The sequence below is a fragment of the Sus scrofa genome, chromosome 2 (genome assembly GCF_000003025.6).
Source record: "Sus scrofa isolate TJ Tabasco breed Duroc chromosome 2, Sscrofa11.1, whole genome shotgun sequence".
Classification (NCBI taxonomy): domain Eukaryota; kingdom Metazoa; phylum Chordata; class Mammalia; order Artiodactyla; family Suidae; genus Sus; species Sus scrofa.
Genome location: NC_010444.4, coordinates 58897489 through 58922695, shown reverse-complemented (window position 1 = coordinate 58922695; position 25207 = coordinate 58897489). Strand labels below are relative to the sequence as shown.

Genomic DNA, 25207 nt, shown 5'->3' with positions numbered 1-25207 from the left:
TTCTAGGAGCTTCCCCACCCGCCCACCTGGTGGCATTGGGGGTTTATGGCCAGAGCGAAGGGGGGCAGGCTTAAGCAGGGTCTGCCTTAGTCCAAACTGGTCCAGAAAACATGGGCAGAGCCCTCCAAATGGCTTACCAAGCCCTATACAGACTGAGGGCGGACAGAGGGCCCAGTGACGGCGGTCAGGTACCCATGGCTCACACACCACACACACACAGCCACGCTTAGAAATGTAATGTGGGCACTGGTATGCACCCCAGGGAGTCTAGAAATTCTACACAATGAAAAGCTCAAAAACAGCCTCCGAGCTGTGAACAGCCGGGGCTGACTAGAGTACGGTGGACAGGCCTTCCCCAGGCTGAGCTGGGCCCCAGTCCCTGTCAAGGTGAATGGCCCACTGTGCCGCCTGCGGCCTGGCCCGTGCCCCAGGCGGGAATCGTTCATGTAAAACCAGCTCCCGTGGGCACCCCTGCCCCCACGTAGACCCGGAGGCAGACTCAGGGCGCGCCCTCGGCCAGGCGGGCCAGGCCCTCCCGCAGCTCACTCAGCTCAAAGAGCCTGACGTCCAGCAGCTGCGCGGCCCGGCCCACCTCGGCCCGTGCCCGCTCCCGCTCTACCCGAGCCTCCTCCAGGCTGCGCTCAGTTGCCCGCAGCTGGTGCTCCAGTTCCGCGTTTCGGGTCTCCAGGTCCTGCAGGGAGAGGGCAAGCAGGGTTGGGGGCCCCAGCAAGTTTGAAGGGTCCAGCATCTCAATGGTATCCCCACAGCCTCCACTCTGGGCCAAACCTTCTATGTCACCTGGCTTCCCTGGTCCCCCTGCCAACTTGAACATCATTGAACTGACCACTTTCCTCTTCTATTCAAAACTCTCCTGTCACCTATCACGCTGGGAATGAAATACATAGCCCTCTTTCCTCTCTTTGTTCATTCCAACTCAGCCTTGCTGGCTTCCTTGTGGTTTCTTGAACATAATGACTCCCCCACCCCACCCCAGGGCCTTTGCACATGCTGAACACTCTGCCCAGAAGAAAACAGGGAGCATCCCTCTCCCAATTTCTCTCTCTTTGGGGGCAGAAGAGATCCTCTAAGTTCTCTACCTGCTGGACTCACAGGACATGCCCCCAGGAACATTTCTCAGATAAAGTCTTCAGTGAAAGCCAGGCCAGCCGCACATGGGTACAAATGAAGGCTCCCAACCTCAGGCTGGGGATGTGTGAGGATTTGATGGGGTCAAGAATGGAGATTCAACAGAGATTCAAAAACTGCTTGTTGGGAGTTCCTGCTTCGGCTCAGTGGGTTAGGAACCCAACTAGTATCCATGAGGAGGTGGGTCTGATTCCTGGCCTTGCTTAGTGGGTTAAGGATCCAGCGTTGCTGCAAGCTGCTGCGTAGGCCATAGATGTGACTCGGATCTAGCACTGCTGTGGCTGTAGGGTAGGCTGGCAGCAGTGGCTCTGGTTTGTCCCTTAGCGTGGGAACTTCCATATGCTGCAGCTGTGACCCTAAAAAGCAAAAAACAAACAAAAAAAACAAAACAAACTCAAAACTGCTGGTTGCATGAAAGGAATGAGATGAAATATTATACTAATAACTTGCTTATAAACCACCCACTGTGACTCAATCCCTCCATGTACCTGGTCACCTGAATCCTTCACAACCTTAGATGTCTTCCTGACTGCATTCATAGATGAAGAAACTGAGGCTCAGGGAAGCACATAGCTGCCCAGAACCCACCAGGAAAGGGAGATCCCATGTCTGTCCCATACCAGGGGCTGGGGGCCCTAGGCAGTCATCCCACCCTCACAGCAACCACACACACCTGCACCTTCTGCTGTGTCTCCTCACGTTCGGTGGTGTCTGGTGCCTCTCGGGTCCCACCAGTCTGGCTCTTCAGCGTCTGGATCTCCTGGTGGAGAAGTTCCCAGGATCTGTTCTGAGGGTCCTGGCTCCCCCATAGGAGATCAGGGAAGGCAAAGTCCAAGGAAACACACATGCACACAGACAGTTCACACACCTGGTCCTTGGTTTGCACTAGTGCCTCCAGTTGCTCCAGAGACTGGCCCGGCCCCTCCTTCTCAGTGACTGTGGGTGGCTCAGTGGCAGCCTGGGCCTCCAGTTCAGCCACCTGCAAAGATAGGAGGGTCAGTTCCCTGACCCCCAGTCTGTACTCTGCTGACCCGTGGGGAATATGCCTCCTGATCAGTCAAGCCCATGACTGGGCACTCACCCCTTCTATTTGGGGCCACCACCCTGACTCTGGCAGATGAGACTTTAGGGTCCTAAAGGTAGGACAACCCTCTGAGGCTCACATTATTTCAGACCCATACTACAGAGCACAAAACTAAGGCTCAGGTCAGGGAAGAGACCTGCGGAGATCACACAGCCAGCCAGCGGACCCGAGACAGACAGGGCGCAGGGACTTCACAGTGGCCTGGACCACTTGGGGTCTCTGGGAGGGAGGGGCTCCCTCACCCGCTGCCGCAGCCTGTCGGCCTCTGCGCGCTGGGCCTCCAGCTGCTGCCTCCACTGGGCGGCGGCGGCGTTGGCCTCTCGAAGGGCGCCCGCCAACTTGTTGTTACTGTCCTGCAGCGCGAAGAACTCGGCCTCCCACTGCACCTCGCCCACCGAGCTGCGGGAACACTGGAGTCAGCAGAGGGCAGGGCGGGGCCTCACTGGGCGGAGGACCGGGTGAGGGCGGTGCTGTGCTAGGGGGCGTAGTTATGGGCGGGGTCAAGATACCTCGAGGCTACAGGGTGGGAAGGTACCGGGGGAGGCGGGGTCTTGCGCGGGCGGGGAGGCGCTGGTCAGTTTTGAGAGACGCAGTCGGAATGCCGAGCAGGATCAGCCCAGGGGGGCGTGGACAGAATGAGGTGGGGGTAGGGAGGCACCCGTGGGTTTAGAATTAGCTGGAGGAGGCGTGGACGGCCGGGGTTAGCCCGAGATATGGAAGATGCAGGACTGGGTTTGGCTCTTGTAGGAGCATAATCTGGGTGTCTCCTCCCCGACCCCAAGCCTTGGGTCCACTGTTAGATTCCGCCGCCTGAACGAGTCTCAACAGCTTCTGGGAACCTCCTCTCCCCCGCTTCCCCTTCGTCCTGCCTCACCCCTGTGCCCCGCCTCACCCCTCGGACAGCATCTTCTTGAGCCTCTCACGCTCAGTGGGGCCCGGGGCGTCCGCGCTCTGGCTGCGGAATAGCTTCTCATCGCCGGGGCCGTTGGCGCTGACGAGGGGGCTCGGGGGCACCTAAGGGTGTGGGCAGAAGTAAGGACACAGTGGGGGTGGCTTCAGTCAAGGGCTGGTTAGAAGGGCATTATTGGGATCAGGGTTGATGTTAATCGCTCGGGTCGTGACAGGGCAGGGGACCCTTCCCAGGTCTGGGATCTGACTGCGCCTCTCCCCTCCTCACCTACCGTCCATGGAGCCCCTGCCCTCTGGGCTGGAGTTCTGGGCCCTGCCCCAACATGGCCCGCTGGGCTCTCACCAACTCCCTAGGGGAGCAACCCTGAGGCGGGCCAGCCTAAACACAGGGAGATACTCAAAATCTGCAAAGGGGAGGCGGGGTTTGCAATCTGAAGCCTCCCTGTTATTCCCTCATAGCATTGACCTTCCCTGGGGCCAAATTTCAACATCAATTTAAGATTCCTACAGGAAACTCACTCCATCAGGCTGGATTAATTATGAATCCCCTTGCTGCCAGGACCATAGCCCTGGGGGACCAGCCAACTTTTTCATCTCCTTAACCCCAGTGCCCAGCCCTGGGTGAGACACACAGTAGGTGGTCGATAAATTATAAATAAATTAGTGGGGGAAATGCCCAGGGACAGTTTTTTTTTACTCTGCTCCTCTACTTAGCCGTTTCAACTTCCATGTCTCAACTCTGCCATGTGAGCTGGTTCTCTGGCCTTCTTCTATTTTTTTTTTTTTTTTTTTGTCTTTTTTAGGGCCACACCCGCAGCATATGGAGGTTCCCAGGCTAGGGGTCTAATCAGAGCTGTAGCCACTGGCCTACGCCACAACCACAGCAAAACGGGATCTGACCTGCATCTGCGACCTACACCACAGCTCACAGCAATGCTGGATGCTTAACCCATTGAGCAAGGCCAGGGATCAAACCTGCGTCCTCATGGATACTAGTCAGACTCATTTCTGCTGAGCCACAACAGGAGTTCCTTTAATTCTAATCTGAGGCTAGGACAGACCCCCTAGGACCATGCTGACATGTTCCTATAGCACCCACACCCCTCTTCCATGGTCCTTGCACTGATCTAGCTTTATATCATCTGTGAGCATTTGGTCCTGGGCACCGGTACAGCACCTAGACCCCCCAATATCAGCTGAGTTCTTGGCAGACATGGGATGGAGAGTGCTGACCTGGTGGGCAGTAAGCCCCAGAGCTGGACTGGTGAGCTCCCCCCCATCCTGAGATTTCTCCCGTGCCAGCCTTGCTGCTTCCTTCACTTCCTGGAACTTCTCAGCAAACTGAGGAAGGGGGGACAAGAACAGAAAGTCAACAAACTCCCAGCCCCCTCCCACAGGGCCCCACCACAGAACACCCACCCAGTGCTAGCTCTGCTCCTTTGGAAGGAACTTTAGAACTGAGTGCATCGCCCTCATCTCATGAACTGGAAGAGTGGGAAGAAAGCTTGGATGATGCTCAATGAGTAGAGTGGGTGTCAAGGGCTGGGATGTTCATGGATGTGTATCATACTAAGCCATCTTGAGAAAGGGATCTCCTTTTCCTCTCAATCAGGCTTGTTTCAGCTAATCTGTCTTTCATGCCTGAGACACTTGTGAATATCTTTTTTTTTTTTTTTTTTTTTTTTTGCTTTTGCTTTTATATAGGACCCCACCCCATGGCGTATGGAGATTCCCAGGATAAGGGCATAATCGGAGCTGCAGCTGCCAGCCTACACCACAGCCACAGCAACTCAGGATCTGAGCCTCATCTGCGCCCTATACCACAGCTCATGGCAACGCCGGATCCTTAACCCACTGAATGAGGCCAGGGATCGAACCTGCATCCTCATGGATGCTAGTCAGATTCGTTAACCACTGAGCCATGGAGGCAACTCCTGAATATCCTTTTATCACCAAGAAAAAGCAGGTCTTGGCCTTGGAGCCTCTGAGAGGCACCCCTAGCCAGTGAGAAAGCAATCACCCGGATCTCATTTTTGTTACGCCATAGTTTACATTTACCTACCACTTTTCCAGCTAGGGTAGGATACACTATATATATATATTTTTTTTTATTTCAAAATAAATTTCCTTAGTTTGAAAAAAAAAGGGGTTTTTTTTGGTTAAGCCCATAGCATATAGAAGTTAACGGGCCAGGGATTGAACCTGAACCCTAGTATCCATTAAGATGAGAGTTCGATCCCTGGCCTTGCTCAGTGGGTTAAGGATCCGGCATTGCCATGAGCTGTGGTGTACTTTGCAGATGAGGCTTGGATCTGGCATTGCTGTGGCGTAGGCTGGCAGCTGCACTCTGATTCGACCCCTAGCCTGGAACTTCCATATGTCACAGGTGGGGCCATTAAAGAAAAGAAAAAGAAAAGAAAGGAAAACAAATGCTTCTAGAAGAAAAGTCTCATGAGCTCAACAGGACTCAGAGAACACTAACCATTCAGGGAAACAATGGGTAAGACAATACTGAACAGGGAGGAGTTCCCATTGGGGCGCAGTGGTTAAAAAATCTGACTAGGAACCATGAGGTTGCAGGTTCGATCCCTGGCCTTACTCAGTGGGTTAAGGATCTGGCATTGCAGTGAGCTGTGGTGTAGGTCACAGACACGGCTTGGATCTTAAGTTGCTGTGGCTGTGACGTAGGCCAGTGGCTACAGCTCCCATTAGACCCCTAGCCTGGGAACCTCCACATGCCACGGGAGTGGCCCTAGAAAAGGCAAAAAGACAAAAAAAAAAAAAAAGAGATAATACTGAACCCTAGAACAGCTGAGGGTAGAGGAAGTTGATAATGAAGGTAGTGCTAGCGTGTGTGGGGAGGAAGCACATCCCAGGCATCCAGGGAGGGGCAGGTGCTTCTGAAATCAGAGCAGGCAGGCAACAGAGCTGGGATGTGAACCAGGGAAGTGGGAAGGGGCCACTGGCTTGTCTAATTCTGTTTTCTTTCTGCTTGTCCAATTCTGTATGCCCATTCTGCAGCTGGAAAAATGGAGGCCCAGCCATCTGTCCAGGGTCCCCCAGCACCCAAGAGAAGACCCATCCCTAGCCCCGTTCCTCCCACCATGTACCCCCACAGGCCCACCTGTGTCAGATGCTGTTCAGAAGCAAAGCCAAGGCCATAGACAGTGTTGGCGCGACTGTCTGCCCACTGCCCGAACTTCTGGGAGGTTTTGGTAAAGGTCATGTTGGGGGTGACAGTGCTATTGATGATGGCCTGGGGGGGAGGGTAAGCAAAGTTCATGGTTGATGGGAACTGGTAATAATGAACATGAACCCCTTCCCCGGGGGGTATCACTTTGTATTAGCACCTCAGAGGTCTTTGGCCATTTCAAGAGGAAGATTGAGGCCCAGAAAGACTCAGGGCACCCCCCCACCACCCCGTGCTCCCAAAGCACACAGCAAAGCAGCAACTGAACCCACCCCTGTCACTGGGATCCTTGGCACCTGGCACCCCACCCAGGCCCCACCAGGACCTTGGCACCCCCAAGGCTGATGATTCGGTAGACATTGCGGGTGGCATCGTAGAAGTAGGAGACAGTGAGTGCATGTTTGCCCGCAGGGATCCAGTTCCGCTTAGTGGCCGGGTCGATCTGGAACACATGCGCCCGAGTGCTGAAGATGGGCTGCTCCCTGGTGGGGAGAGGGTGCTCAGTGGAGGCCAGGCAATGCCCCCCATCTCAGAAGACTAAGGGTCAAGCTGGTAGAGGCAGAGGCTCACCTGGCTGTGGACATTGGTCAGGCTGGTCTGTGGGCTCCAAGGGGCAGCCAGAAGAATGGTAGGAGCTGCTGGTTTGGCCTTTGCGGGGAGAAGGGGGGCCTGTGAGTGTCCCCCAGGCCAGGCTGAGGGAGGCCAAGCATGTCCAACATCAGGACCCACCACCAGGTTCACTATTCACAGAGCTTCAAGCTCAAAGTTCTCAGCAAAAAGACCCCAACTCTCCCCATCTAGAAGAAGCCCTTGCAACACCCTGGGCAGGAGACTACCTCTGATAGGAGCCAAGTGGCTCCTACCAGCATAAACCTCTCATCTTCTTGGTTATTAGACCCCCAGTGAAGTCTTCTTAATCTCTGGGTTGGGCTGAGGAGGCCAAGGCCAACTCCTGTGTAGTACTTCCTGACACATTCATCCATCACTCCCAAAGCAGAGCCTCCATCAAAAAGTGGGGCATTGGCAGGTGCCTACTGGTAAACCAGTCCCCTTCTGGACCCACAAAGAGACCCCTCAGCTTCCACCTTAGGGCAGAGGCACACCTCAGAGTCAAAGCCCCCAGGGAGCCCTCAGCCTAGTTAAAAAAACAAGATGTGGCTAAACAGGTTCAAGGTGGTGGCCTCCAATCACCACTCAGTCCGCATCACCTCTCACCACTTAATCTGAACACCCTGGGGTTGGGGGGGGAGTCCTAGGGGAGGACCTGGGGGAAGGGGGAGGCAAACTAAGGGAAGAGAGGCCCCGACCCAGCAGCCTCCATGGTCAGAGGGGGAATGCCCCCCTCCTCTGTCCTGGGCAGCTGCTGTCCCGGTCACAGGGTCTGAAACCGGAGCCCCTGGGTGGGGGAGGGGCAGCGACTTTGGCCAGGGTTGGGGCTAGGTCCCGGGTTGAGCCAGGGTTCCGGGCGCAGGGGGTCCCAGAAACTCGGGCCTCCCTGCCCGGATGCTCCTGCAGCGATTCTAGGCGTTGGGGAAAGTTACTCACCAACTAGTCATGCGCCTCGGACGCCGCTGCTGCCGGCAGCGGGGCTCCCAAAGGGGGGCCTGACCCCGCCCGGTGTACTGGATCCACAATCGCGTGAGGGGGCGAAGCCCCACCCCAGGAACCCCAGCCCAGGGGATCTGAGGAGATACTCGCTCAGAATCGAATCCCCACCCGTCAGAAGCGGGGTGCCCCATGTGCGCCCCAAATGCAGGAAGTGCCATCCCGGACCTTGGTATTTCCAAGATCCCTGCTACGCCTCCCCCCCTCCCCCTGACTCCGGATCCAGAACTTCGGGGACGTGTTATCTACCTCCTGCAACTACAGGTCCAGAACTTAGGGGATCCTCCCCGCTGTCCCTGGCTCTTGAACTTCGGGGACCCCTGCCACCCTTCCATCCCCAGGTCTGGAATTTCGGCGTCCCCTCGCGCCTCCCCTCCACCTTAGGTCCGGAATTTGGGGAACCCGGCGTACTGTGCCCTCCTCGACCCCGACTCCGGAACTTCGGGGTTCCTGTGCCCTCTCAAGCCCTGGAACTTCGGGGCTCCCTGATCCGCCCCCAGCCTCCGTATTCGGAACTTCGAGGACCCCCGAGCCCTGTCCCCAGTCCCAGAACTTCGCGCCCCCAACCCCCTGCACCCAGTGCAGGCTCAGCTATCCAGGCTCACCCTGACGGCTCGGCGCCCCGCAAATGTCCGGGCGCGAGACGGGTGCGGCCCCACGGCGCCGACTCCCCGAAGCCGGGCGCCCCGCTCGCTCGCTGGCTCCGGGGCCCGCGCCCTCCTCGCCGCCCGCCGCACCGCCCGCGCCTTTGTCTGCGCCGCCGCCGCCGCCCGCGCCGCCTCCGGTCCCATCGCGGCCGGTCCCGACGCGGCCGCCGCCCGCCCCGCCTCCCCGGGCGGCCGAGGCCGTCCCGCAGCGCCCCCTGCCGGCCCTCCGCGGCGAGGGGGAGAGGGAGGGGTGGGAGCAGGGAGGAAGTGGGGAGGATTGTGGACGGGATATTAAGATGGGTACAGAAGGGGACAGGGGATGCAGTGGAGACAGAGACCCAGACCCAGAGACAGAGAGATGGAGGAGGGAGTCAGAGACAGGCCTAGGTGGACAGAATAGAATGTGGCCTCATCCTTTGTTCAAGAGTGAGCCGGACCCTCCCCATCACTGCTGCTTTTGCCTGTGATGGGGGGTCAAGTCCCTCTTCACCTGATGGGAATCCAGAGGCAGCGCACATCTGACGCCTTGTGGGTCCAGGCGTCTGCACACGGTAGGAGCTCAGTGCGTGTTTCTAGAAAACCAAAGAGACTTGGGCGGAGAGGGGCCTAGAAGAAGGTGAGAGAGAGGCAAACAGTAGGCACTTAAGGGGCTTGATACAGGATGCCCTGCTCAGAATCCCTGCCTGCTTTCCCATCCCACCCTGATCCCCCCAAACAACTGTAACAATGCTAGTGAGGGGAGTTCCTGTTGTGGCTCACCCCAAACAAACCCAACTAGTACCCAGGAGGATGTGGGTTCCATCCCTGGCCTCGCTCAGTGGGTAAAAAGATCTGGTGTTTCTGTGAGCTGTGGTGTAAGTCTCAGATGGGCCTAGATCTCAGGTTGCTGTGGCTGTGGTGAAGGCCTGCAGCTGCAGCTCTGATTCAACCCCGAGCCTGGGAACCTCCATGTGCTGTGGGTCAGGTGTGGCCCTAAAAAAAAAAAAAGAAGAAGAAAAGAAAGAAAAAGAAATGCTAGTGAGGTTGGGTTAGGATTATTGTTGCTGTGTTATAGGGTCCAAAGACTGAGGTGGAAGGAACATCATTGTCCAGGTCCCACCAAATGAGAAAATTGCCTGGAGGCCCACAGGCCTGCATTTGCCACCTCTGGTCAGAGGGAAGCCACCCCTTCATACGCTTGCTGGGAGAGGGTCCTTCTGGAACTGAGTTCAGTCTCCCCTGATCCGAGCCTGCCTGTGGGGCCCCCTTGTCAATCCTATTATCTGCCCTTTCCCTGGAGACTCCTCCCTCCAAAGTCACACAGTGCCACCGAGTTCTTGGACAGAGCACTGAGGCTCCTCAGAACCTGCACTTCCCTGAAGCTTGGAGACTCACTTGTGAGCTTTCTCAAACCTCAGAAGTGTTTGCCATTTTTTTTTCCCCTGTCTTTTTAGGGCTGAACCTAAGGAATATGAAAGTTCCCAGGCTAGGGGTCCAATCAGAACCATAGTCAACACCAGATCAGAGCCACATCTGTGATCTATGTCGCAGCTTGTGGCAACGAGGGATCCTTAACCCACTGAGCAATGCCTGGGATTGAACCCACATCCTCATGGATACTAGTTGGGTTCTTAACCTGCTGAGCCACAACAGAAACTCCTCCTTTTCTTGTTCTAGTATATTTGTCTGCCCCCATCCCCACCCCAACAAGAATTGCACAGCTGAGCTGGTAGCTCCCTTCAAATTACCTTTAGGTGAATTCCAGTTTGTATAATTTCTAGAAACTTATTCCCAGGCCAAGATCTGAGGTTTCCTCCTTCCAGGCCAGAAGGTGGGCAAACCCAAGCTGTTTCTTCCACATGGAATGCCCTTCTTGAAGGTACATATTTTGTTTTGCCCTTTCAGGCTCAGCTCCACTGCCCCTTTGCCTCCTTTCCAGGAGGCTCCTCTGACTATCCTGGGCTTGGAAGAGATCTTGCTCGCCTCTGTTCCACCACCCCAGCCTTTTCTGAGGGATCCCTGATTTATTTATTGGTTTGACAGTAGCCAGGGCAGGCCCATCCTGGAGCCCCAGCCTCGAGCCCCAGCCTTACTCAGCGTGAGAGGGACTGCTCATCCCCGCTAGAGAAAGGGAGCCGCAGACTCAGTTTCCCCAGCTGCCTCTAACTTCACACGGCATCTGAATAAGCAAAGGATTTGGCTTCGCTCTCAGGCCCGAAGCCACAAAATGCTTGAACACTGTAAGGAACAAAGAAAATACCGTCTGTTCTGTGCAAAGAGTGACTTTTCCTTATTACCACACACACATACAAAAAAAGTAACTAGAAAGGTGCCAGCAGGGCCGAGGCTTCTGGAAGATGCTTGGCATGTGCCGAGTGCTGGCTGGCTGTTGATCTGGGGCCCTGAGGCCATTCTAGGGGTGTGGCCAGGCAAGGAGCTTGGCCAGCCTTTACTCCTTGAGTGGGCAGGAGGGCTGGCAGCAGCATGAGGGAGAATGGGGTCCCCTCACAGGCCTCCAGGAAGGACTGGGATGCGGTTGACCTTGAGCAGCCCTGACCTGAAATTGTCTTAGTCAAGTTCAAACTGAGGGAGTGGTTTGTTGGTTTTTAAGTCTTTTTTTATTTGGCCATGCCCAAGGCATGCAGAAGTTCCCAGGCCAGGGATCAAACTTGGGCCACAGCAGTAACCTGAGCCACAGCAATGACAATGCTGTATGTTTAACCCACTGAGCCACCAGGGAACTCCAAGGGAATATATTTGTCAGTGTAGACCTCAGTTTTCTAACTTGGAGAATGGGTTGATGCTCCTAGAGCTAGGGGTGGGGTGGGGGGCAGGAAGGCTGCAAGCAAAATCAGCAGCTTCTCACTGTTCCCTGGGTATAGATGGGTAGGGGGCTGCCCTGAGCTGCCACCCGCACCCCAGCCTGAGCCCTCTTCTGCCTGGCTCTTGGACCTTTCTTCCAAGGTACTGGAGAGGTCCTTGTGGGGTGAGCAGAGGCCACCACCCTAAGGTGGCTAACTAGAAAATACAGCTCTCTTTTGGGGCTGAGGAAGGACATGAGGAAATGAGCTTCCTGTTATAGGAGGAACCAGGTAGAGACCAGAATAGCTTATTCGGTTCTAGAACTGCCTTTGCAGGGTGGCTCTTATAGGTCAGACTCTGACTTCTGGCCAGTTAAATCTGACCTAGCCTTTGGACTGAAATTATATTGTTTCTCACCCTTGGAGGGGTCTTGTCCTACCAGAGCAGCAGAGGTCTGTCACTCTTCCCCAAAGCCACATGTTCAACCTCATGGTGTGTGCGTCACAATGGCTGCTTAGATCTGTTTATGGCATGGTTTGGTTACTGTCTACTTTTCCATGGTCCTGTCATTGCATCTAAAGCAAGCCTAACTTGCAGCAGGAACTCTGTAAATATTTCTAGCAGGAAGAGGTCCCCAGGAACACATCTTGGTCCTTGGTGGCCTCTAGAGTTGCATGAACAAGGGAGTGAATCCCAGCTCTGCCTCCTACCTCAGGATGACCTGAAAGAAGTCACTTTCTGGAGTTCCTATTGTGGCTCAGCGGGTTAAGGACCCAACATTATCTGTGTGAGGATGTGGATTTACTCACTGGCATCACTCAGTGAATTAGAGGATCTGGTGTTGCTGCAAGCTGTGGTGTAAGTTGCAGCTGCAGTTCTGATTTGACCCCTGGCCCAGGAATTTCTATGTGCTGCAGGTGTAGCCATAAGAAAAAAAAAGGAGAAGTCACTTTCTTTCCTGGTACTTTAGTTTTCCCTTCTATAAAATAGGCATAAGGAGTTCCCATCGTGGTGCAGTGGTTAACAAATACAACTAGGAACCATGAGGTTGCGGGTTCGGTCCCTGCCCTTGCTCAGTGGGTTAATGATCCGGCGTTGCCGTGAGCTGTGGTCTAGGTTGCTGACGTGGCTGGGATACAGCATTGCTGTGGCTCTGGTGTAGGCCGGTGGCTGCAGCTCCGATTCAACCCCTAGCCTGGGAACCTCCATATGCTGCGGGAGTGGCCCAAAGAAATAGAAAAAAGACAAAAAAAAAAAAAAAGGGGGGGGTATAAGAGGAGTTCCCATTGTGGAGCAGCAGAAATGAATCCAATTAGGAACCGTGAGGTTGTGTTTTCAATCCCTAGCCTCGCTCAGTGGGTTAAGGATCCAGCGTTGCCGTGAGCTGTGGTGTAGGTTGCAGATGTGGATCTGATGTTGCTGTGGCTGTGGTGTAGGCCAGCAGCTGTAGTTCTGATTGGAATCTCTAACCCTGAGAACCTCCATATGCTGTGGGTGCAGTCCTAAAAAGCCAAGGGAAAAAAAAAAAAGGTGCATAAAAATGGTGCCCAGTTCTGAGGTTTCCCGTAAGGATCCAATGTGTCCTTGTGTGAAGAAGGCATGACCCTAGGAGCTTAATGAATGCTTGTTGTCATAAGCATTATAGTTATTCTTGGCTGTCAGGGCATGTGGTTTTGCTCCTGAGCTAAATTCCTAAGATTCTCTTTTTTAGAGTTTGAAGGGTGCCAACCAAGCATGAACTCTTGAGGACAGAAATGGGTCCAACCTGGCATAATATCTTCCAAATCTTTAGCTCTTTGTCCTTTATTTGCTTCTCTAACCACCACCTTCTTCTTCTCCCTATTCCCACAGGCTTGCTCATTTGGCCAGCCACTAGACCTCATCCTCCTGGCAAACTCCTATTCATTCCTCAAAACTCTATCTTCAACACCCTCTTCTCAAAGAGCCGTCTTTCCTCTCCCACTAACAGTTTCCAACTCCCTCCCTCCTTCTAACCCAACCCTGACCCCAGAAGCTGGGGGTGTCTCTTCAGCTCTGATTCCCCCAGCCTGAGGGTATCTCCAGGGCTGGGCTGAGCCCTCACTTGGGTTTGGCATCGCTCAGTGTCGGGGTTGATGCATAGGGGTCACGCCAGAGTTGAGTTTGATGACTCAATATTTGTGATTTTTCATCGCTTGAAAGTGACCCCACCTTAATTCAGATCCAGTTCACTTTCTGCCCAAGGCCGAAGTTAACTCACTAAAAAAACAGTCCCCAGGAAGTAACGGAGCCAGGCCCCCTGAGGCCCAGGCATGAATAGGCTGGAGAAGGGGGTTCAGCACTGGGTTATGGAGTTGACTTCTCAGAACAAGGGTGGGTTGGGGGTTGAGGGAGGTGGCACTTGAGCCCCCTCCAAACTCCAAACCTGGATTTGTGGTTTGATTCCCACAGACCTAATTACCCTCATTTGCCACATGCACTAATTACCTCCAAGGTACCAGGTGGCTGGGCGGGGCTGCCCCACTTTTGGGAGGTAGGTCGGGGCCTGATTATTTTTGGCTGTGTCGTCCTTGAAGGCTCCACCATCCGCTCATGTGAAGGGCGGAAAATGGGGCAGAAAAATCACGGCCACATCAAGAGAGACACTGGGAAACGTGAGAGTCAGGTTGGCCCAGGAGCTCCCTAAGCAGGGGGTTTGGGCCTGAGGACTGAGGGTCTTTGGCACCCACCTTTTGCGTAGCAAAACCTGGAGAGGCTGAGAACTATTCATCTCTACTATGGACTGGTCTGGAGACCCATTTTTGGTTTTGTTTTTGTTTTGCTATGCCTGCAGCATGCAGAATATTCCTGGGTGAGGAACTGAACCTGTGTCATGGCTGTAACAATGCTGGATCCTCAACTGCTAGGCCACCAGGGAACTCCATCCTGGAGTCCTGGGTTGTTGGTGTTTTTTGTTTTTTTTTTTTCCCTTTTTAAGGCTGCACACAGCATATGGAAATTCCCAGGCTAGAGGTCAAATCCAAGCTGCATCTGCGACCTATGTTGCAGCTTTGGCAATGTGAGATCTTTAACCCGCTAAGCGAGGCGGAGTTTGAACCCAAATCCTCATGGATCCTACATCCGGTTCTTAACCTACTGAATTACAACGGGAGCTCCCTGGAGTCCTGTTTTAAACGTGACACAGCTAGAGAGAGAGGGCTTGAGTGGTGGGTCATCAGACAGGCCTGGATGCAAATCCTTATTCCCATCAACTTGATATGTGTTCCTGGGTACACACCCTCCTCTTTCGGCACCTTTCCTGAGGGATCATTAATAACAGAACAAGAGTGGTCTGGGCTGAGGGCACAGCTTGTGCAAAGGCCCTGAGGTGAGCATGGGCTAGGTGTATTTCAGGAACAGCAGAGGCCAGGGTGGTGAGAACAGAGTACATGGCAGGAGAGTATGGTGGGGGCGCTAAGGGCTAAGAGGGTCACAGGAATCAGGTGGGACCTCCTGGGTGGTAATGAGTTGTATGGGTTTCATTCTGAGGGTACTGGGGAGCCATGGGAGAGTTTGGAGCCAGAGAGGGAGGGATGTGATCAGATTTACACAGTAGACTCCAGACAGGGTTTCAACTCTTAGGAGAGAACCAGGTGTCTCTACATGGGCAGAATAGGAGAGACCCTAACTTTCTCTGAACCTCAGTGTCCCAATCCCAGTCACAGTCCAGAGGCTTTGGCAGTCCCAGGACATGCTGGACCCTCAGCCAGGGAATCTCCCCTCCCCACAGCTCCCGAATTCTGGCCAAGCAGCCTACATGGCCTCCCCTCCGCCTGCCCTCTCCTCCTACTCTCCTTCTGTGGCCTCGAGGAACAGCTGTGGGAACAGAGAGCGGGAGGCCTCAGGGAGGGCTGCGTGGAGGGGCTCCGGGGGCAGTGTTCCTGCTTGGTAACAGCCTACACAGGGCCGCTGGGTGCCGAATGTTCTTGCAGGAACCGGGTGACTCAGATGTTGCATCCTCCTCTCTGGGTCTGCCAGGACAGGCCGTTCCTGGTCCCCAGGCATAGGCTAGAGTCAGGATTCACCACTCTGGGCCGCCCCCAAACCAGCCTCCTCACCCCCGGGATCCCTTAACTGGCTGCATTGCTCACTTTCCTGCCCCAGCACCTCCATGGCTCTCTTGGAGGCTTCAGAGGGTGGATCCAGTGCCTTATGGCCCTTGGTCAAGCTGCTGGACCCCTCTCTGAACTTTCACCCGCCCTCATTTCCTCTTCTTTTTCTTTTTTAGGGTCGTACCTGCTGCATATGGAAATTCCCAGGGTGAGGGTCAAATTGGAGCTACAGCTGCCAGCCTACGCCTCAGCCATAGCAACGTGGGATCCGAGCCGCATCTGCGACCTACGCCACAGCTCGATGGCTCTGCCCCCACCCCAGATTGAGGGCCCCTCAGAGTCCCAACTTGGCCAAGGCCTCTCAGGGCTCTGTCATTGCCCAGTGTGGGAAGGCACTAAGGGGGAGGGAAATGCCTGCTGTGACAGCCAAGGCAGGACCCCACAGGCTGCCCCCTTCTTTTTTTTTTTGTTTTTGTTTTTTAGGGCTTCTTTTTTTTGTTTTTTTGTTTTTTTTGTTTTTGCTCCCACGGCATATGGAGGTTCCCAGTCTAGGAGTCCAATCGGAGCTGCAGCTGCCAGCCTATGCCTCAGCCACAGCAACGCAGGATCCCAGCCGCGTCTGCGACCTACACCACAGCTCACAGCAACACCGGATCCTTAACCCACTGAGCAAGGCCAGGGATAAAACCCACAACCTCATGGTTATAAGTTGGATTCGTTTCTACTGCACCACGATGGGAACTCCACGACCTCCTTGTTCTGACTTCTAACTTCTCTTCTTTTTAAGCCCACACCTGCAGCATTTGGAAGTTCCCAGGCTAGGGGTCGAATCAGAGCTGCAGCTGCCAGCCTATGCCATGGCCTCAGCAACACAGGATCCAAGCCGCATCTGCAATCTGCTCTGAAGCTTGCGGCAACTCCTGATCCTTAACCCACTGAGCAAGGCCAGGGATCGAATCCAAAGCCTCACAGACACTATGTCAGGTTCTTAACCTGCTGAACCACAATGGTAACTCCCTAACTTTATTTTTATAGAAGAGGAAACTGAGGCTCAGGGGACTTAAGCCAGTTCCCCAAACTAAAAGATGGCCAAGGAGTTCCCTGGTGGCCTAACGGTTAAGGATTCCACATTGTCACTGCTGTGGCATGGATTTGATCCCTCATCTGGGAACTTCTGTATGCCATGGACAAGGCCAAACAGACAAGGGGGAAAAAAAAAAAAAGAGCAGGCCTAATGGAAAAGCTTGGCCTCGAACATGAACCTGGATCTGACCAGCCAGGCCCTGCTCCTTAAACCCTTCAGAGCCTTATTTACCTGTAAGAGGGAGAGGAGGGCACTCACTTGCCAGTAGGTAGATTTAATACAAGCTGGGCTCAGACTTGAAAGTTCCAATAGTCCATTTCCATGGATGAACTGGGGGCTTCCCTAGACCTCTGTTTTCTCCTCTTTAAGTTGGGAGTTCTTTTTTTTTTTTTTTTTTTTTTGTCTTTTTGCTATTTCTTTGGGCCGCTCCCGCGGCATATGGAGGTTCCCAGGCTAGGGGTCAAATCGGAGCTGTAGCCACTGGCCTACACCAGAGCCACAGCAACGCGGGATCCAAGCCACATCTGCAACCTACACCACAGCTCACGGCAACGCCGGATCGTTAACCCACTGAGCAAGGGCAGGGACCGAACCCGCAACCTCATGGTTCCTAGTCAGATTCGTTAACCACTGCGCCACGACGGGAACTCCTAAGTTGGGAGTTCTTGGTGTTCACCATGTGGTGTGGTGGGTTAATGATCTGGCTTGTCTCTGTGGAGGTGCTGATTTGATCCCTGGCCTGGGGCAGTAGTTAAGGATCCATTGCTGCAGCTGTGGCATAGGTTGCAGCCACAACCTATGCTCAGCCTCAGTGGCCCAGGAATTTCCATATGCATGGGTGGAGCTGAAAAAGAAAAAAAAAAAAAAAAAAGATGAGGGTTCTTTTTTTGTTTGTTTTGTTTCTTCACTTTTGGCTGCCCAATGGCACATGGAGTTCCTGGGCCAGAGATCAGATCCAAACCTCAGTTGCAACCTATAGCCAGCTGGGGATCAAACCTAGATTCTGGTGCTGCAGGGATGCCACTGATCTCTTTGCACCTTGGTGGGAACTCCTCTTTTTTTGTTACACACATTTTTTGAGCACCTACTTCATGCCAGCACTGTCGGAGGCTCCACTGCTCTCTAGTGGACAAAATGGATAACAAACAGACAGCATGGGGTGAATTCTGACAGCATTTTGTGAGGGAAAGAAAACCAAGCAAAGCAGCAGGCAAAGGTAGTGCTTGGCATGAACTGTTCTGAGTTCGGTCACACACGGGGGAGGTGGTGATTCGGGGGGAACAGCATGTGCAAAGGCCCTGAGGTGGGACCGATCTCAGCTCTTTGGAGCAGCATCAAGGAGGCAGGTGTGGCTAGAGCAGGGTGAGTTGGGGGCACAGTTGGGGCCTCTGGGCCCCAGTGAAGAATGTGAACTGGGGAGCCATGGAGGCTTTTGAGCAAGAGGGGGGGATAGGATTTCCTTTTACATTGTTAAGATTTGCCTGGGCTCTGTGTAAAAATGGACTGAGGAGGGTGATTCTAATATTTTCCTCCTTATCATGAAGCAGATAACTTACTTATGAGCATGGGCTGTGCTTTATAAACAAATGACATTGTTATTAGCTATCGTTATATCTTTGGGGATGGCCACAGGATCTGAGCTGGTATCCCTCCCAGGGCCTCAGGGAAGAAGCCCATCTCAGTAACCTCCTTTCTGCTTTGTCTGGTCTTCCTCTTTCTGTCTCTCAAAAACTCTTGACACTGGCCTTGGTGTTATCTCTGAAATCCCAGGCCTCCAACAGGACGGAAACATCTGGTTTCCGGAGCAAGTGGATCCTGTTGCCCCCAAGAGAGGTCACAGAGGAGCCTGCTTTGCCCTGGGTTGGAGGAGGGGGACCACTGAAGGACAGAGAATGGGTCACATATTGAGCACCTGCTGCATACACAGGGGAGACACAACCTTCAGGCTGCCATCAGGGTCCTGGCTTTGAATACCTGCTCTGACATATTCTAGCTGGGAAGCCTCGGAGGAAGGGTTACACACTTCTGGGGAGGAGAGTCACGACCTGGCTTTGCCTGCATTCACCTGGCGCAGAGTAAGTGATTGTTGAGGGATGCAACGGGAGTGGCACAGCCTGCACGATTTACAGGACCCAGTGCAAAAGGAAAATGTAGGACCCCGCCTCGAAAAATGATTCAGGTCTTTCAGACTGTGACATCAGAACATTAAACACAGAAGCTGGGCCCGGGTGGGAGCTTTCACAGCCACTTTTTTTTTTAATTTTTTATTTGTTTATTTTTTTTTACAGAATAAAATACATATATTTAAACACAATTACATTCACACAGATTATTATATCATGGATCTTAAGAAACAGATTAAGTGACTCCCTCTGGAGAAGTGGAATGGAAAATATGCTGAGACAAATAGGAGATTTATTCTATACTTTATCCCATTTTGTATGGCTTTCATCTTTACTATTTAGTATTATCTATTACATTTCAATTTTTCTTTAAAAATTGGCACTATATTAAAATTGTGTATATTATGCAACTAAAATTTATAAAGAAAGCCTTATATACCATTAAATATTTTATATAGCATAATAAAAAGAATAACTTAACTGGTAAGAATAACAAAAATAATACACCCTCTGAAAATAAGTAAAATATAAAATGCATAAATTGGTTAAAAACGGTGTAACTATATAAATATGTCCTCACAATTTGTTACATCTTATTGATTCTTCAATATAGGCATTACACCATTCTAGGTGATATGATAAACAAGACATTATAGACCTTACATTATACCATGGAGAGAAATGGTTATTAATAATACAATTGTACAACTGTATTACAGTTCCACAGCCACTTTTTACAGCTGGAGAAACTGAGTCTGAGGCATGCCCAAGAGCAGAAGACTCACGGGGACTCTCCCACCTCCCAAAATGTTGACATGTGATGAATGTAGTGGGGGCAATTGGGACTGGATCCTTTTTAGGATGCTAAAACAGGAATGCGGAATTCTGGGAATTGTGGTCCCCGAGTCTCAAAATTCTTTAATTCTCTTTTATAACAAATCCAAAAGTGAGCACAGACAAGGGGAACTCAGATTCTGGGGAAAGGGTGTCTCCTCACATCTTGGGGTCTCTTGTCGCACCTTGGGACCCAGGTGGGCTGGGCTGAGTCCTTGAGGATGGGCCTCTGCTGTTTGGGGGGCACCCTCCAGGGGGAAGAGCAGAGACAAGAGGGAGGATGGGCCCCCCACAGGGTTGGCCAGGTGGCCAGTGGCTCAGAGTAGGCTGCCCTGTCTTATTCACCCATCCACTAGTCCACCCACCTGCCCATTGTCCATCCACCTACCCATCCATCCATCTGTCCACCCACCCCTCCATACATCTACCCATCTATCCATCCATCCATCCTCCATCCATCTTTCCATCCACCCATCCATCTACCCACCATCCACAACCACTTACCCATCTACTCACCCACCCATCCATCCACCCACTTACTCATCCGTCTACCTACTCTCCCAGAGATTCAGGCATCATTCATGATCCACCTCCATCTTCTATCCATGCATCCAGCCAGCTGGTCTTCCACTTCTCAACCTAGCACACTTCAACTCACTCTTCAGGCCCCAACTCTATGTTCTCTCCTCCATGCAGCCCTCCAGCTTTTTCCAACAGAGGCCCAGACCTGATCCCATGGAGCAGAAAGCAAATGCATTTGATCTGGCATCCCCAGGCCTGGGACTGAGGCTTCTTGAGGAACCAGCAGCACCAATGTGAGGTGTATACAAAAGAAAAGACCAGGAGTTCCCCTCGTGGCGCAGTGGTTAACGAATCCGACTAGGAACCATGAGGTTGCGGGTTCGATCCCTGCCCTTGCTCAGTGGGTTAACGATCCGGCGTTGCCGTGAGCTGTGGTGTAGGTTGCAGACGCGGCTCGGATCCCGCGTTGCTGTGGCTCTGGTGTAGGCCGGTGGCTACAGCTCCGATTCAACCCCTAGCCTGGGAACCTCCATATGCCGCGGGAGCGGCCCAAGAAATAGCAACAATAACAACAACAACAACAACAAAAAAGACAAAAGAAAAGACCAGTGATTTCGGCCCATACCCCAATGAGAAGCCAAGCTTCATGTGGGGTACAACTCCCCCTATCAGAATTAAAGGCACCATCATATAAGCCTAATAAAATGGCTGCAAGCGCAAGAGTGGCCCTAAAAAAAAAAAAATGGCTTCAAGGGAGGAAGGGATCTAGGCTTGGCTTGAGCCCATTCCAGGGAACAGAAGGAGCTCTGGGGGCAGACATCTTCCATTGACACCTATGTGCTGTGTGACATTGAACAGGTCAGCTTACCTCTCTGAGCCTTTGAGTTCCCCCATCTGGAAATCTCTCCATCTCATTTCCTTTTTATTTTTCTTTTTTGATCACCTCCAGGCACATGGAGTTCCTGGGCCAGGGATCAGATCCAAGCTGCATTTGTGGCAACACTGGATCCTTAACCCACTGTGCCCAGCTGGGGATTGAACCTGTGTCCCAGTGCTGCAGAGACAACACTGATCCCCATTGCACTACAGCGGGACCGCCTCTCTATCTCATTTTAATTGCATATTTTCTCAGAGCTCAGCCCAGCCCCAAACTCCAGGAGTTGGGATGTATCAACACTCTCAATGAGGGGCCAGGAGGAACCAGGCTAGAGGAAAGAAGCGGCGGCTGAGAAGACAAACAGCCATGTCCAGGAGCAGAGAGGTCATGAAACATACACACATACCTTTTCTAATGGAATTAGCTTTATGTGTTTTCTCTTCTGACTGCCAAAGTAATATGCCAGTGTAAAAATAGTTTCAGAAGACACAAACAAGCATAATGTAAATAATTTAAGTAGGCCCTTCGTTATAGCATTTAATTTCCTGAGTGAATTTTTATTACTCACCTATGATGTGCCTGTGCTCACTGTTGCTAAGAAACACTGGTAGGAGTTCCCGTGGTGGTGCAGTGGTTAGCTAATCCGACTAGGAACCATGAAGTTGCGGGTTCGATCCCTGACCTCCCTCAGTGGGTTAAGGATCTGGCATTGCTGTGGGCTGTGGTGTAGGTCGCAGACTCGGCTTGGATCCCATGTTGCTGTGGCTCTGGTGTTGGCCGGCCGCTATAGCTCTGATTCGGCCCCTAGTCTGGGAACCTCCATATGCCGCAGGTGCCGCCTTAGAAAAAGACAAAAAAAAAAAAAAAAGAGAGAAACACTGGCAGAGGAGGGCTGGCACACACAAGGTGCTCTGTAAATATCTGTTGAGTGAATGAAATTTAAAATAAAAATCAACACCCAGAAACCACCGTTACTAACATGATCGTCTATTTCACTCTTTTTTGGGGGGAGCGGGCACACCTGCAGCATATGGAGGTTCCCAGACTAGGGGTCAAGTTGGAGCTGCAGCTGCCAGCCTAAACCACAGCAACAGCAATGCAGAATCCAAGCCTCATCTGTGACCTACACCACAGCTCACAGCAACACCAGATCCTTAACCCTCTGAGCAGGGCCAGGGATCGAACCTGCGTGCTCATGAATACTAGTCAGTTTCATTACCACTGAGCTACAAAAGGAACTCCTATTTCACTCTAGATTGTTTTCTTTCTTTCTTTTTTTCTCAGCCACAATGAAATCACACTGTACACTGGAGGATTTGGAGAAGCCCCACAGCAGCCAAAGTAGGGAGGAGGAGAAGGTTGGAAGAAAGGCTTAGGCCCCTGGGAAGAAACTCGGGCAGTGTAGGTAGACATCAGGTAGAGAAAAGTGGGCAGACTTTTGATTGTCTTTGGGATAATATGTCTTACAGTCATCCCTTTGTATCAGGAGGAGGGGGAGTAGCTGGTTCCAGAATCCTCCTTGGATACCAAAACCTGCGAGTGCTCAAGTCCATTATATAAAATGGCATCATATTTGCATGTAAGTTACATTCATCCTCCTGTATACTTTGTTTATTTATTTGTTTATTCTGTCTTTTTGTCTTTTTAGGGATACACCCGTGGCATATGGAGGTTCCCAGGCTAGGGGTCTAATCGGAGCTGTAGCCACCTGGCCTACACCAGAGCCACAGCAACACGGGATCCGAGCCACATCTGCGACCTACACTACAGCTCACGGCAACGCTGGATCCTTAACCCACTGAGTGAGGCCAGGGATCGAACCCTCAACCTCATGGTTCCTAGTTGGATGCATTTCCGCTGTGCCACGACGACGGGAACTCCCATCCTCCTATACACTTTCAATCATCTTTAGATTACAGTATCTAACACAACCAAAATACTATGTTACTGGTGGCTGGTACAAGTCAAATTCAAGATTTGCTTTTTGTAACTTTCTGAAATTTTTTTTTCCAGACTGTTTTTGATCTGTGGTTTTTTTGAATCTGAGGATGCAGAACCCATGGATACAGACGGTGGACTGTATAAGACATCTTTGTCTTATACAGATAAATTGTTCTGAGGGCGAGGTTGGCCATGGGCCAAGCCAAGGACCAAGGAGGTAATGGCCTTCCCTCTTGGGAGACAATTCCTTGGAGCCCATGGGCTGGAGACCACAGGGCCTCTTCCATGATAACCATCTCTCAGTGGTGGCTGTGGACCTTGTGCAGGTGCCTGTCATCTGGGGGCAGGACACACTGCGGGGGGAAGCTCTTCAGGCTTTGCTGAGAACAGGCCTGCCTCAGAGATTCTAGGGTCGAGGGAACCTTGGCCTGTCCCAGTCTAGCTGTGTGATGGGGGTGGGCACACACCCTCTCTGGGCCTCAGTCATTTTACACAACAGGGCATTGATGACAGCTCCAGGGTCAGGTGAGGATTCATTGAGATGAGGTGTGAACAGCAGCTGTTGACAGAGGTTCCTCTGTGCCCCTTGCACCTGCCAGCTCCCAATGCCATTAATCTGGCCATGGCTCACTTTGCCCACCTGTGGGGTTGGCTAGAAGTGCCAGGTCAGTGATGCCAGAGAAGCCCTGGCCACTGTGAAATCAGCCCTGAGCTAGGACCGCTCTGCCATGTGCTCTATGCTGTCTCACCAAGGTTCTCGGTGGGACTGAGCTCCAGTTGCCCAGAGAACTCCCTCCCTCCCTGTCTTAGGTCTTCATCCCCCAACAATGGCTTCCTGGGGTCACGTCCCATGTAATCCAAGGGCCCTCAAGTCCTTGTCCTGGAGTCTGTTTTTGGGGCCCCCAAACCACTACTGATAATCAAAAGTGACTGAATGAAATGGACTGGCTTTGCTCAACCTGCAGCCATTTAAAAAAGACCTCCATTCCCCACACCCCAACACCTGGCTAGACCCTCCCCATCTCTGGGTTATTTGTGAAAGTTCCTGGGCCAGGGATCAAACACCCACCAAAGTGGTGACCCAAGTCACTGCAGTGACAATGCTGGAACCAGTGCACCAAAAATCCTACTTCTAGGAATCTGGCATTAACAGAGAGAGACTATGAGTTCCCTTCGTGGCTCAGCGGTTAAAGAACCCGACTAGGATCCATGAGGATGCGGGTTCGATCACTGGCCTCGCTCAGTGGGTTAAGGATCCTTTGCTGTGAGCTGTGGTGTAGGTCGCAGATACAACTCAAATCCAACAGCTCTGATTGGACCCCTAGCCTGGGAACCTCCATATGCCATGGGTGCAGCCCTAAAAAAAACACGAAAGACCAAAACAAAACAAACCCAAACAAACAAACCAAAAACAAGCAGAGAGAGACTAGCAATGACCTAGAGGGGACGACAGGATGAACTATCCATAATCTGCTAGTGGAGTACACAACTATAAAAAACAATGAGTTAAAGCTCTCTATGGAAGCCTCCCTTGTGGCTTAGTGGTAATGAGCCCCACTAGTATCCACGAGGATGTGGATCTGATCCCTGGCCTTGCTCAGTGGGTTAAGGATTCAGTGTTGCCATGAGCTGTGGGATAGGCTGACAGCTGCAACTCTGATTTGACCCCTAGCCTGGGAACTTCCACAGGCTGTGGGTGAGGCCCTAAAAAGACTAAATAAATAAATAAATAAATAAAATGAAGAAACAGGATGAAAGGGACAGGCTAGAAGCTGATTTCTCTGAGTTTATCTTGCTTTGCAAATGTGACTTTGGGATCATGTAAATGGTTTTCATGGTTACAAAACAAAACAATGAAAGTGTGAAGGAGAAACCCAAAAAACTTGAAATCGAAATGAGACAGGAGTTCCCATTGTGGCTCAAAGGTAATGAACCCAGTTAGTATCCATGAGGATGTGGGTTGGATCCCTGGCCTCACTCAGTGGGTTAAAGATCTGGCATTGCCGTGAGCTGTTGTGTAGGTCATAGATGAGGATCAGATCCTGTGTTGCTCTGGCTGTGGCATAGGCCCACAGATGCAGCTCTAGTTCGACCTCTGTCTAGCCTGGGAACTTCCATACGCTGCAGGTTCAGTCCTAAAAAAGCTAAAAACAAAACCAAAATGAGACAAACAAACCTAATTGTGGTTTTGAGTCAGTTTACCCCCACAAACAGGAATTTATTTCAAATGATTTTTTTCCTTTTTAGGGACAAACCCTTGGCATTTGGAAGTTCTTAGGCCAGGGATTGAATCAGAGCTGCAGCTGCCAGCCTATCCCACAGCTCATGGCAACACCAGATCTTTAATCCACTGAGCAAGGCCAGGGATTGAACCCACATTCTCATGGATACTAG

General features: G+C 52.2%; 1 protein-coding gene across 4 annotated transcripts; it reads right to left on the bottom strand.

Annotated features, from left to right (window-relative positions):
- Positions 222 to 8747, bottom strand: HOMER3 (homer scaffolding protein 3). Of its 4 annotated transcripts, XM_021083466.1 has the most exons (11): positions 8540 to 8692; positions 7875 to 8011; positions 6900 to 6977; positions 6655 to 6811; positions 6264 to 6395; positions 4373 to 4480; positions 3123 to 3244; positions 2473 to 2629; positions 2015 to 2125; positions 1820 to 1906; positions 222 to 691 (listed from the first exon to the last, which is right to left on the bottom strand). In XM_021083466.1, exons 3-11 carry the CDS (start codon positions 6911 to 6913, stop codon positions 500 to 502), a joined length of 1080 nt encoding a protein of 359 aa, XP_020939125.1. In that variant the 5' UTR covers positions 6914 to 6977; positions 7875 to 8011; positions 8540 to 8692; the 3' UTR covers positions 222 to 499. The 4 variants fall into 4 exon arrangements, with proteins under 4 accessions (XP_020939125.1, XP_020939124.1, XP_013846780.2 ...); XM_021083465.1 differs by lacking the exon at positions 7875 to 8011 and having other exon boundaries at positions 8540 to 8747; XM_013991326.2 differs by lacking the exon at positions 7875 to 8011 and having other exon boundaries at positions 6900 to 7021.